At 39.8% G+C, this 14,171-nt stretch overlaps 1 protein-coding gene across 1 annotated transcript in view; it reads right to left on the bottom strand.

The window, feature by feature from the left end:
* Nucleotides 1-14,171, bottom strand: part of UQCC1 (ubiquinol-cytochrome c reductase complex assembly factor 1) — a 210,568-nt gene that overhangs the window by 17,271 nt on the left and 179,126 nt on the right. The window contains exons 8-9 of the mRNA XM_089690642.1: nt 8,332-8,409; nt 5,296-5,409 (exon numbers count right to left, since the gene is read on the bottom strand). Coding sequence (XP_089546768.1) covers nt 5,296-5,409; nt 8,332-8,409 — 192 coding nt within the window. The remainder of the gene's footprint in view (nt 1-5,295; nt 5,410-8,331; nt 8,410-14,171) is intronic.

Genomic DNA, 14,171 nt, shown 5'->3' on the forward strand with positions numbered 1-14,171 from the left:
CTTGTAGCTGTTTATAATGTGCTAGCTGTAGTCCAGCTTCAATTTGTTAGTCAAGTCCATCTAAATCCAGTCCATCAAACACTATCCTCTCCCCATCAGACAACTCTGCTATCCAAAGGTGGGTGCTTTACTACTTTACCCAGAGTGCAGATACCCTAAAACAGGAAGTGCGTTGCTGGCCGGATCAATAGGTGAAATAAAGAAAAAAACAAGAAAATGAATACAGCCATCACATCTGAGGATTAGAGAGCTGCAATAAATTACATTTTTTTGTTTTTGGGTTTAATACTGCTTTAATTCTATCCACATAAAATGGGCCTGGAAGTCCACTTTCAGTTAGATATATGAAAATTGTTTTATATAGTAGCATATGTGTCATCGCTTTTAAACTGTAGTTTCCCCAGAGCTTCAGGTCTTATTTCTACTTTGTGATGTAATTACTGTACTGATTCTTTAGTGGGCAATATCAAGAAGTGCATATCCATATGTGTTTGGTGAAACTAAACCAATATAGACTCCTTTCTTAATCACATGCATAAAAGCCAAAAAACAAAGAAAAGGTTAAACGCAGAGGTAAAGCACATGCATAAGAACGATTTTCCCTGTCAAATACTTGTAAAGTATTTAAGATCCATCCCCTGCTGTGCTGTATGGCTGCACATAATTAAAAGGGTGACAACAGTTTTCACAAAGACTAAATGACAAGCTTTTCTATCAGTTTATGAGTTGCTATGGAAGTGTACAAGGTTAGGGGTAATTCATGAATGTAAAATACACAATATAATATTCCCAACACTGGGACATATATATACCTTTAAATAATTTATGGCAGGGCTTACCTGAGGGCAACCCGATTCCACTATTTACATCTTTGTGCTGCTCTAATGTGCATTGCAAATTTAAATGGGCTGCCTAACACACCAAAAATAAGATTTTTCAACTTACAATAAAGTCTATTTCTTACAGTCCATTGAGGGACACACAGAATCAGATATATTCAGGTTAACTAGCATGCTCACTTTTGTGGAACATCAGTACCAAAGGCAATAACAAATAAGTTCAAAATGTCCTATTGTATTTCTTGTCCATTGAGGGACACAGGAATTCAAATATATTTGGATGTCCAAAAGTAGTCCAACTTTGGGGTGTGCAATTGCCACTGACAGGTTCACAAGAAGGGACTGGGAACTGTCTGCAACTCAGAACCACCTAAAGAACCAAAATCCAAGATACTGCCAAGGGGGAATGACTACCCCTGAGGTAACATTAAGCCTTAACCAGCGAGAAAAAACAAAACTATCTGATAAAGGAAGAAAATGACCCACAACATAATGTGCTCAACATAAAAACACTGGGGTAAGCCCCATGAGAACAAGTCCCCAAACAGAACCTCAGACAAAAACAGGTCAGTAAGAAAAGACTAGCTGGTCTACAGAGCTAGGCTCAAACCTTACACTCCCAACCCTTATGATTCAGGGAAGATAAAATCCATGACAAAAAGGAGGTTTATACCAAGCCATTAATCTTGCTAAACTAGATATCCAGAGAATATTAGAATCCTCACCAGTGACCAGTGAAGTGAACTCAAGGGTATAATACCAAGAAATCATCTTGACTAAAGGAGTAGGGTGCCCCCTAGAAGGGTAGACAGGAATGATGGTATATTGGCAACCCCAGACTGTTGAAAGGTGGCAAAAGAAAAAATGAGCAAAAAACCATCCACTTTAACACCTGGTGTCCTTGGAGCTGAATAGAAATATTGCAGAACCTGGCCAAACATGAGCACAGAACAGACTTTTAGGAATCTCCAGTAAAATGTCTATAGCCAATAGCTGGAGCAGGAACTTAGCCTCACTGCTAAGAACATTCAACTGATTAAGGCCAGAAAAAGGGAATACTTCTGGGAAGAGCTACCCAAGATGCTGCAGATCAGCCACAAAAGAAGGACCAATCCCCAAGTGATCAGGTCCCACAAAGGCCTCCAGACATACTCAATCTCCAAAAAGAGGTGCCTTCAGCAGGAACCTAGCATGTTTCACTTGCTGACAATCCATGGGAGCCCTCCAGCGATGATCTCTGCCATGCAGGAGATGAGCACTTAGGTGCACAAACCTCTTCCTTTGGTGCAGAGACCACCAGTTGAAGAGAACCAAACACCAATGCATTGCCTTTTACTAGCAGCTCGATCAAAAAATGGTATTCTTAGCTTTGTCCAACATAGGGACCAAGCCACTAGTCCTGTCGAATGGAGGAACCCAAGACCTTCCTGAAGGCAAAGACACTGCAACACCTAGTTCATGTCAAATGGAAGCCATTTCAAAGTGGGGATCACCATAAAAGAGGGAATGGTTGGTTCAGGGCAGCCAAACTGAAGCCCCAGACATGGGAACACCTGGGCAGTAGGGGTGTACTGCATGACTATTGATGTAGGGTTCAATAGGGTATAGACCTTATTAGGGTTTAAGCTGAAAAGCCAGGCCCGCTCGTGACCAATAGCTAAAAGTGGCAGGCAAGTGTTAGACCCTTTAAAAGGGTGCTTACTGCAAGTGTCCAAAAAACAGATCCTCTTCAAGGGAGGTTGTCTGAGCATCCCATGATGGGAATGCATGGAAAAGGCAGTGGGATTTAAACCAGGGCCAACACTTTGATAAGTAGAAGAAGCTTCTGAAGGGAACTCAAGTGTCAGATCCTTTTTATGGAAGAGGACAGAAAGCCAGAACTGGTTTTGGTTGACCATGTAGGTCAGAGAACCCCAATGGAGAAGAGAAATTGCTGAGTACCATGTTCTACAGGATAATATAACAGTACCCAAGGAGAGGGGAATCTCCTAAAGAAGAATGGGAGGATGCAGATGGGTTACACCAAAACCCAATCCAGTTATCCCAAATATGGGAGCCCAGGAAAAATGTGAAAGTTCTAATATTTTATGCACAAGACAGATAGTGAGAGGAAACTGGAGGAGGTGCCAGAGACAAAGGTTTAACCTATTAGCTAAAAGGAATGTCCTCTACACCTATAAATAGACAATAAATGGTAATCCGCGCTCTACTTTTACTTAACCTTTGCTATATAGTATATGTTTTTATAGTAATATTATTATTTTAATATACTGTGGTTCTATCATCTAATCACTTATTTACCTGAATTACATAGATTGGTCTTATTATGATTTCCCAATACTTGATTCAACTTAAAAAATATATAATTAAATCCAATTATAATATTTGTACAGTGTAATTATTTCATATAAAATACGTGAATGAATTAATGAAATATTCTGTGCCTGTGTGCAAAATAAAAATATAAATAAATAAAAATATTTTGTGAATTTATACAATCTAATGTGCAAATAATGCAAAGCCTGCTATAAATTTCATGTATATAAAATAAAATGTAAATATATAAAATAATATAAATAGTAGAGATAAAAATAAAAATGACTCAAAATTCAATTCATAAAATACAACCTCAAAACTGTGTGCAAAAATGTGCAAAAAAAATGTGCAAATTATAAATTGTGTATATATTGATGAAATATAAATAAATAAAAATGATAAAAATCGTTAAAAAATATATATCAATTCATAAAGTACGACTCCAAAAGAATTGTGCTAAAAAACGTGCAAAAAAAAATATAATCAAATGTGCCAAAAAAAGGAAAGTTTTTAGGATTCCCCAGGAAGAAGGTGTTGATGATATACTCTCCTTTTTCAAATGAATTATAATGATGCAGGTGAGAGCTCACAGACTATCTTCTAAGTCTGTATGGGTGTGAGATTTTCTCCCTCCTATAGCTTCTCCTCACTTCAATCCTCAATGTCTCCTCATATGACCCATGAAAGAAAGAAGATAAAGAAATATGGTGCCTTATCCAGGGTATAACAGACACTATTTAATGTGCTCCCATTATGCACTCACATGATATCAGATAAATAACACGCATATAAAGATACAACCGCCAGCTGCGGTAAAGCTCAGCCTCTCAGAAGTGTGTTCCCACTCTGTCTATACTCGCCGCAATGTCAGTCCGGTACGTAAAAGTGAGGAGAAGCTATAGGAGGGAGAAAATCTCACACCCATACAGACTTAGAAGATAGTCTGTGAGCTCTCATCTGCATCATTATAATTCATTTGAAAAAGGAGAGTATATCATCAACACCTTCTTCCTGGGGAATCCTAAAAACTTTCCTTTTTTTGGCACATTTGATATATTTTTTTTGCACATTTTTTAGCACAATTCTTTTGGAGTCGTACTTTATGAATTGATATACATTTTTTAATGATTTTTTATAATTTAATAATTTTTTATATTTATTTATATTTCATCAATATATACGCAATTTATAATTTGCACATTTTTTTTGCACATTTTTGCACACAGTTTTGAGGTTGTATTTTATGAATTGAATTTTGAGTCATTTTTATTTTTATCTCTACTATTTATATTATTTTATATACATGAAATTTATAGCAGGCTTTGCATTATTTGCACATTAGATTGTATAAATTCACAAAATATTTTTATTTATTTATATTTTTATTTTGCACACAGGCACAGAATATTTCATTAATTCATTCACGTATTTTATATGAAATAATTACACTGTACAAATATTATAATTGGATTTAATTATATATTTTTTAAGTTGAATCAAGTATTGGGAAATCATAATAAGACCAATTTAGGTAAATCAGGTAAATAAGTGATTAGATGATAGAACCACAGTATATTAAAATAATAATATTACTATAAAAACATATACTATATAGCAAAGGTTAAGTAAAAGTAGAGCGCGGATTATCATTTATTGTCTATTTATAGTATTCACATTCTATGAGAGTGAGAAACATTCCAGCGATCTAACATACAATTTTCTAACTCCAGTGGCTCACAAGTTCATCCCAATAATATTTGTATAAAAGTCCTCTACACCTAAATGAGAAAAAAAAACACCAAATGATGGGGCTTATTTTACTCCTACTTGCTCTTTAGTGTGTGTTGCGGTAAAAAATACAGCAGGATTAAATAGGCTGCTTTGCTGAAAAAACTTTACCTAATTACAAGAAAACAAGTAGCTACTGTCAGCCCTCTGTAGGTGTACGGGACTGAACTTGAGGCCCTCTATAATTTTCAAGTTGATCACCACTGGCATAGATGGAAGTAGAATGTCATTTAAATTTGCCTCTGTGTTTTGTAGTTCTACTCTTGATACTATACAGTATCATATGCTTAAAGTAAACAAACATATTCAAAATAAACTAGGCTTTATATCGTGTGGAGGCAGGGATGTTTACCTGTTTGCGCACATATTCAACCATCAGCTCTAACTGACAAGGATCATCACAGCGCATATTGAAAAGATTTCGCCAAAGAGCAGCAGACAAAATACGATCATCAGATATAATTCCCTACAAAAGAAAATGAAAAGTCTTGATGCCTTGGAAATTTACAAGATCCACAGCTTTATTTTATGACATGATGCAAAGATCAACTATTGCAGCAATCATAAATGAGCTTGTTACCTGTTCAGTATAATCAGCCTATAGAAATTCATTTTTGATTACTTTCCCTGTGAATCCTGTTACTAAACACAAGCCTAATATTTTGACAAAACCTTGTAAAGTTAATTTCCACAGTGATAATTATAACAGATGAATACATCAACAGATTCAATTCTTGATTTAGTTATATTATATGGTTTAAAATCAGCATGAAGATTTTTAAAATAGTTCTTTAAGCAGAATATTATTAGAAGTCTGCAAATCAAAGCAATGATGCATATGATTGCATAGCAATCTACACCTTTCAATCACTGAGATCATATTATGTTTGTCCTGCCCCCTGGTATGATGCATAGTACCTCAATGACCAGGGATAGAGGGTGGAGGCTGCAGGATGACATTGTATGAAAAGGAATGGGTTAAACAATGGATAGTAGTGAACTATGACTTGATCATATTGCATGTAGCCTGTTCATTTTGAGTTGATATTTTATTTGATCTGCCGTTTAAAAGAATAATGCTGTAAAAAAAAAAAAAACAGTAACTTTTATTTTTAGTAGGTCTCCTGTGTACTATCTATTCTATCCTGGAACTATACTGACATGTATGGGAACAAAGCAAAAGTTAAAGCACAGTAAGCAAAATGTTTGGATACAGTGTTGGAAGCATTAAAATCTCTCTCTTTTTTTTTCTGTGTCCTCTCTATGGAAATGTACCCTATTTTGGTGGTGTTTGCTACCAGACCTATAGAACATGCCCAATGAGTACACCTGTTATGGTAACAACCAAGGCTGGCCTCTCAGTATAAAATTGTACAATCTCCTTTAGTTTACCATCAGCTATATAATACAAGGGTCTAACGCAGTGGTTCTCAACCTGTGCGTCACGACCCCTTTGGGGGTCGAACGACCCTTTCACAGGGGTCGCCTAAGACCATCGGAAAACACATATTTCCGATGTGTAAAGAGCAGCTACTGTGTAGAAAGCAGCTGCTGTGTTGAAAGCAGCTACTCTGTTAAAAGCAGCTACTTTGTTGAAAGCAGCAGTATTGGAGGTAAAACGACACTTCATGAATTATAATTACTGGGTAAATAATTTTATGGTTGGGGGTCACCACAACATGAGGAACTGTATTAAAGGGTCACGGCATTAGGAAGGTTGAGAACCACTGGTCTAACGGATTTGATACTAATTGAATTGTATTGGTTTGTCCGCATGTTACATCCTTTGGTAAAGCTAAAAGAGATCGTACAGAGATAGTACAGTGTATGGCCAGCTTTCCCCTAACGTGTCTTTTAGAATAAAAATGTCATTAGAGCCCCACATTGATGGGGTTGCAGGAAGACAGTCAAAGCGTTTGAACAGGATACACAAATAGGCATGAAGAGAGATTACTGCTGACAGGGAATAATGGACCTATACACAGCAGCATGATGTGATCGGGGAATCAGATAGCCTCTTAACCACTTGCCTACCAGGCACTTATACCCCCTTCCTTACCAGGCCAATTTTCAGCTTTCAGCGCTGCCGCACTTTGATTGACAATTGCGCGGTCATGCAACATTGTACCCATATGAAATTTTGATCATTTTTTTCTCACAAATAGAGCTTTCTTTTGGTGGTATTTAATCGCCACTGGGCGCTTTACTTTTTGCGCTATAAATTAAAAAAAGTGCAAAAAATTTGAAAAAAAAAAAAAGTTTATTTGTTTCTTTTATAACATTTTTCAAACAGGTATTTTTTCTCCTTCACTGATTTGCGTTGATGAGGCGGCACTGATGGGCACTGATAGGCGGCACTGATGGGCACTGATAGGCAGCACTAAAGGGCACTGATAGGCAGTACTAATGAGGTGGCACGGATAGGCGGCACTGATAGACAGCACTAATTAGGGGTCACGGATAGGCGGCACTGATATGCAGCACTGATAGGCGGCACTGATAGGTGACACTGATGATGGGTACTGATAGACGGCACTGACTGGCATCACTTCTGGGCACTGACTGGCGGCACTGACTGGCACAACCCCTGGGCACTGACTGGTGGCACTGACTGGCAGCACTGCTGGGCTGCACTGGTGGGTGGCACTGGTGGGCAGCACTGGTGGGTGGGCACAGGTGGGTGGCACTGGTGGGCACAGGTGGGTGGCACTAGTGGGCACAGGTGGGTGGGCACAGGTGGGTGGCACTGCTGGGCACATGTAGGTGGCACTTCTGGGCACAGGTAGGTGGCACTGCAGAGTGGCACAGGTGGGGGCACTGCTGGGCACAGGTGGGGGCACTGCTGGGAACGGGTGGGCGCACTGCTGGGCGGAACTTGCGGGTGTCACTGCTGGGCACCGATCATCAGGGCACTGATCATCAGTGCCCTGATGATTGGTGCCGATCCCCGCTCTGACAACTGCCGGTTCTCGGCAGTACTTTCCTCACGATCTGACAGCGTGAGGAAAGTGCAGCCGAGAACCGGCACTTGCATTTCCCTGTGATCAGCGTGTCATTGGACACCGCTGATCACGTGGTAAAAGGCCGGTGGGATCGGCCTTTCACCACATCACGTGATCAGCTGTGTACGTAGGACACAGCGATCACGGAGATCGCCGGGTGCGCGCCCCCTGGGGCGCGCAGGAGAGCGCGTTCTGGGAGGACGTCATATGACGTCCACTCAGAACTGGCCGGCCGCGGTGAAGCCGTCATTCGGCTATGCGCGGTCGGCAAGAAGTTAACAGAGACCTAACAACTGGAAAACTGGCCCTTGTGCACAGTGTGCTGGGACATTAGATTGTGTAAAACCAAATACTGGCTGCTGTTACTGTGGTTGAAAGTTACTTACCTCGTCATATCCAAATATGGAAGCATAAAATATTTCGGTAAACGCTTTCATAGTTTTTTTCATTTTCACTGAATCTATCTGAAAGATATAAACACAAAAATGAATTATTTTACTCCACTATAAAACGACAATTTGTGTTTCAGAAAAACGTGCATCAGCCCTAATTTCAACTGTGCATTTTTTTTAAATGCATCAGAATTATTTGTGCTGGTATTCTGGTCAATATTCATTGGTAGACAACTAACTACAGATTTTTTTGTTTAAAGAGGTTGTATTTATAGTTTTATTTATAATCACAGAAAAAAGGCAAGAACATCTTAGGTGCCATAGAAAACTACCAAATGGTACAACCTGGTTTCCTTTTGCCTATAAAGGTAGGTAACATAGAAGTGACTTCCCAGGAAAGCTGTTCAAAAGCCACATATGATTTCCTTTAACACAGATGTATGTAAGGGATTGTTGGGTAACAAACTCAACAGCTGATATTTCCCTGACCCTAACCAAGGTGCAGGTTTAAAGTGTTACTAAACCCACAACAGTAAAATCAGTCTGTATATGCAGTAAAGCATGCTGGTTATACTCACTGTGGAACCTAAGGGGTTAATCCTCTGCATTGTGTAAAAAGGCTGTTTGATCCTGACTTCTCTGCTCCTCCTCTTGTTCAAATGTCCACGCTGATAAGACAGACTGAACCCGTAGCCCTTCTGCACATGCTCAGTTTAGTGTGTATTGCTAGAGAGATTTGTTTGTTTTCTTGGGAGAGTGCATGTGATCAGCACAGGGCTAATCAGCAGTGTCCAGACAGAGGTCAGAGGTTTCACATCCTCCTAGAGCAGAAAGAAAACTCCTCCTACAAGCTTTAACCAGTGCTCTGCTGAACACTGATAGAAGTCACAAGACTGCTCTAACTGCTGATGCGAAAATGTATTTAACAGTTTATGTTTACTAAAATAATTGCATTTCTATGTTGTGTGCACTGTGGGAGACCAGATATAGTGAATGCAGGGTCCTGGGAGACCAGATATAGTGAATGCAGGGTCCTGGGAGACCAGATATAGTGAATGCAGGGTCCTGGATTTAGTAACACTTTAAGAACAACATAACTCTGCCTATGGCAACATAGAGCACCAAACATTTTTTTTATATAGTGGTGGCCAAGTCGGTTACTTCTGGACCTAAAGGCAGCAGGCACACCTGAACATTGCATTTTTGCAAGATTTCTGGGGCTTTTGTATGCACATTTCTGAGTATTTTTGTAGATCGTTTTGGAGCTTTGGCATTTTTGTATTAGCCAATATAAAAAACTATCATCTGTCACATCATTTGTTGCTATGTGTTTTTGCTTTCAGCTACTACAAAAAGTAGTTCCAAAACTTTTTTGAGCATCAGGCCCCGCCCACATGGTTGCATCACTCGTGAATGAATGAACTGCAAGTCCCGACAGCCTTAGCGGCTATTGTCTTGTAGTTTTCAATGAACTACCATGGTCCTGTGGAGTGCCGTGGTAGTTCACTGAAGCTTCCTGTCAGAACATCTGCTTGCTCGTACATTCCGTACTGCAAGCAGATATTCTGACAGGTCTGCAGGAGACCTGCATGGCACCAGCATCTACTGATCACTGGTGCAATGCTTTCCAGTCTCCTGTAGATAAAATTAATAAATGCACTTTTTTTTACCTGAAAAAAAATTTGATTATTTTTGTGTAAAAGGTGAACTTATCCTTTAAACCAGCCATAGATGGGTTTCAGGAAACAGTGGTTACAGCTGCTGTCAATAATCGCATGAAAGATCGAAAAATCTGACAGGCTGGTTGTAACCTAGTTGTACAACAATCCCATTGGATAAAATCAGTCTGCCCATAGATGGTTGGAATCCCAGCCAGTCCTTGTTGGACTGGTTGAGATTCGAACCATCTATGGCCGGCTTTAGGCTTTTTTCTTCGAATGCGCTCATTACAACCATTGGTGCCGCCAGCCCATGCAAGGTGTGGGTACTTTTTCATATATATATATATATATATATATATATATATTTTACACAAATATATATTCTAACTTTAGTTTTAAAGAAAAGTATATGCTATATAAAACATTATACACTCCTAGGTGGATGCAGCATCGATCTGATACTGCATCTGTCCCCCACCGGCTCTGCAGTGAGAACTGAGCAATCAAAGACTGCTGATTGCTCAGTTCTCCCCTCTGCTCTGAGCAGAGAGCTGTTACTGTCAGTCACTGGCTCTTTGGTTTGCCCCCCCCCAGCACTCACTGGAGAGCTGGGCTGTGGAGGGGGTGGGAAAGGCTGGCTCAGGGTTTTGATGGATTGCTGAGAGCCTGAGCCAGGTGCTAGTCCAGGGTTCTGGGTGGTTCTGGACCGGCTCTGTGATGGCTGAAGCCCGCTGTTGGCTGAAAATGGGTCACAGGAATGCAGAACAAACTGCACACCTGTGATCTGTAGAAGTATACCCAAAAAAGCTTTGGCTATACTTCTCCTTTAATGAGCCCTAAAAAGAATGCATTTCAAAAACACAGTAAACAAGTAAAAAAAACAAAAACAAAAAACAAACACACACAGAATTACCTTTCCTGCCTACTGTGCAGCATTCAGTCTCCTACAACAGGTCCACTTTAAATAAACTCACGAAGACTTAGAATTTACCTATATTGAGGCTGCCCGCTGTTTGCCGTGGTTTAGATAAATATTTATTTCTATGTCCCTGGTCCTCTCAGTAATATGCTTGACTATAAAAAAAACCATACTTGGAATCAGGTCAACCTGCTGCCTTCTACACACACTGTGTCAGTGACACCAGCCAGAACACAGAGTTGCTGGATGCGCTAGCCTGCAAAAGTGAGGTCAGCATATCCAAACATTTTTTTATTAAATTAGAACAGCTCCTAATGACATTTTCTTAATCATCAGAAAGCTGCACCACTTTAATATTGAAGGTTATTTTGGCAAATGCTATTGAGCCCAGTACATTACATGGATAATCTATTTCTTCAACAACTTAGTATTCCTCCCACCCCCAAGGAAAATTAAAAATGTTAGGCTGGAATTGTGACATTAAACTCTAGGCCATTCTAGTAATGGTAAAAAGATACTTCGTCATTTCAGTGTGAAAGCCAAGACAATTAAGCCCTGTTCCAAAAGCACTTTGCTCGAGTTTTCAGTTGACATCATATTTTGCCTTTAATGTTATATTACCCTGGGATTCCTTAAGTACTACTTTTTCTATTCAAGTAGTGAGGTTTACGTATGTAAACACAAAGAAAACAGCCATTTTATAGCCAAATCTCTTTGCTGCAATGACACCCCCAGCATAGGCTGTTACTACTTTGCATCGTCCAGAGGAGTAAATACCCAACATATGTAACGCTAACTCCTACACTGAACTTAAAACAGAATACGCCATGAAATATGCGGCAAAACCTGTGTTATTATACCCTAAACTCAATCGTAAAGAAAACAATTCAAGAGAAATGTGCAGGCCGATACTGCTGACCACTCTTGTTGGCCTGGATGTTATACTAATCCTCTGGCTAAAATATTTTTTAGGACAATGACCTGAAATAAATCAGTAAATTGGAAATTCTGACTACACTTTGACTTCCTTATGTTTGGTCAGAAACTCAGTATTTAAAGTGTCATTAACAGCTTCCGCACCGCCCTATAGCAGAAATACTGCTACAAAGCAGCATGGGTGTGCAAAAGTACGTATATATACACGTGATTTTGCAGTTCCGGGTAGGGGGTGCACGTGCTCCCTACCCATGCCGCCATATGGCCTCGGCTGTCAATCATCGTTTCCTGGCCAGTGATTCCCTACTGGCACCTGGCGATCTCCAAGGATTTCAGAAGGGGGAGAGATCTGTATGCAAACAATACAGATCTCTCCCCTGTCAGCTCCTGCACACTTCATGGTAGGGCTCTGCATTGCAGAGCCGTACATAGCAGTGTGCTTACAGTGAAGTACACAGACACACAGCCCCCATAGTAAAACAACACACTGTTAACCCTTTGATCGCCCCAGATGTTAACCCCTTCCTGCCCAGTGCCATTAGTACAGTGTCAGGGCTTTTTATTGGCACTGATCACTGTATTGGTGTCACTGGGGATGTCAGTGACACCAAGTCAGTTCCCCCCAATGTCAGAATGCCCGCTGCAGTCCTGCTATAAGTCGCTGATCGCCGCGATTACTAGTGAAAAAAATAAATACATAAATTCCAGTATATATACCGCCATTTGTAAAAACTATAACTTTCAGGTAAATCAATTAATTTACACTCATTGGGATTTTTTTCTTAGCAAAGACATGGAGCAGAATACATTTTGGCCTAAATGTATGATGAAAATGATTTTTTAAAATGTTTTACTGGACATGTTTAATAGCAAAAATCAAATTTTTTAATAGCCCAAAAAATAAAAAAGGCAGAGGCGATTAAATACCACAGAAAGAAAGCTATATTCGTGGGAAAAAAAGGAAGTAAATTTCATTTGGTTGCTGTGTTGCATGACCGCGCAATTGTCAGTTAAAGTATCGCAGCGCCATATTACAAAAAATGGCCTGGTCAGGAAGGGGGGTAAATCCTCTAGAGAGCAAGTGGTTAAACCCACATCAGTACATGCTGTATTACATGCTGTTCATACTCATTATGGGATTTTTCTGTATTCCGCAAAAAACCTGGTTGATCCTGTTGGCCACTGTCCCTCTCTCCTTGTCTGTGTCCCTGTTGTAGCCTGAGATTGTGTAGACCAGCTGTTGCCACATATACAGAGCATGCTCCAGTTTCAGTTCCCTTCTAAGCTGTTAATTTCCTCCTTTCTCCTATCTGTGCAGCCCATGTGACTATAGAGTCACACACGTGGGGGAATACACAGTGGTAAATGACAGTTCCTTTCTGCCTTCCCCCTCCTTGCCCACTAAACAGCTCTACACAATGGGGCAGGATATTACATGTTGATTGATAGAGGAGTCATCTCTCTGTAATCCTAAGCACATACAAACAATAGACACAGGCTGGAGGGGAGCGAAACAGGCTATGATTGGTAGAACCTCCTGCAAGTTAACCCACACAATGTTTGCACAAAAATAATAGAGATTTGAGTAGAATATATATATATATATATATATATATATATATATATATTTGTATGAAGATTTAAAACATTCATCCAATATTATTTATGTATTTTGTCTCTGTATTCTTTTTTTTTTTTTTTTTATAGTGTGTGACCGTCAGCAATGGACTAGAACAGGGGTCTCCAAACTTTCTAGACAAAGGGCCAGTTTACTGTCCTTCAGACTTTAGGGGGACTGGACTGTGAACTTTGAGAGTAGAAAAGGTCCCGATGTCAGGAGAGCTAAATCAATGCTTTGGTGTCAATGGTAGGAATTGTGCCATGGTGTTAGAGAGAGAAATTGTGCCCCATCAATGGTGTCATTGGGCCCCACTGTTGGTGTCATTGGGAAAAATTGTGACCCATCATTGGTGTCATTGGGAGGAATTGTGCCTTATAATTGGTGTCATATGGAGGAATAGTGCCCCAAGGGCAAGATAAAAGCAAGCAAAGGGCTGCATCTGGCCCTGGGGCTGCAGTTTAGAGACCTCTGGACTAGAAGCTCCTCCTGCAGATGTTCTGGAAAGGAGCTGGGTCACTTGACAGTTGTATATCAATTATCAAAAAAGTTACTTAGTTTTAATTTTACAAAATTAAATACAGCACCATCATCCATATACATAAAAACAAGGGATATTGCAAATTAACCACTTGCCCGCCGCCCTATAGCAGAAGTACTGTAGAGCTGCGCAAAATCACGTATATATACATGATTTTCA

This window comes from Staurois parvus, unplaced genomic scaffold (assembly GCF_062004578.1).
Source record: "Staurois parvus isolate SC_StPar_1 unplaced genomic scaffold, SC_StPar_1.0 ptg000538l, whole genome shotgun sequence".
In the NCBI taxonomy this organism is placed as follows: domain Eukaryota; kingdom Metazoa; phylum Chordata; class Amphibia; order Anura; family Ranidae; genus Staurois; species Staurois parvus.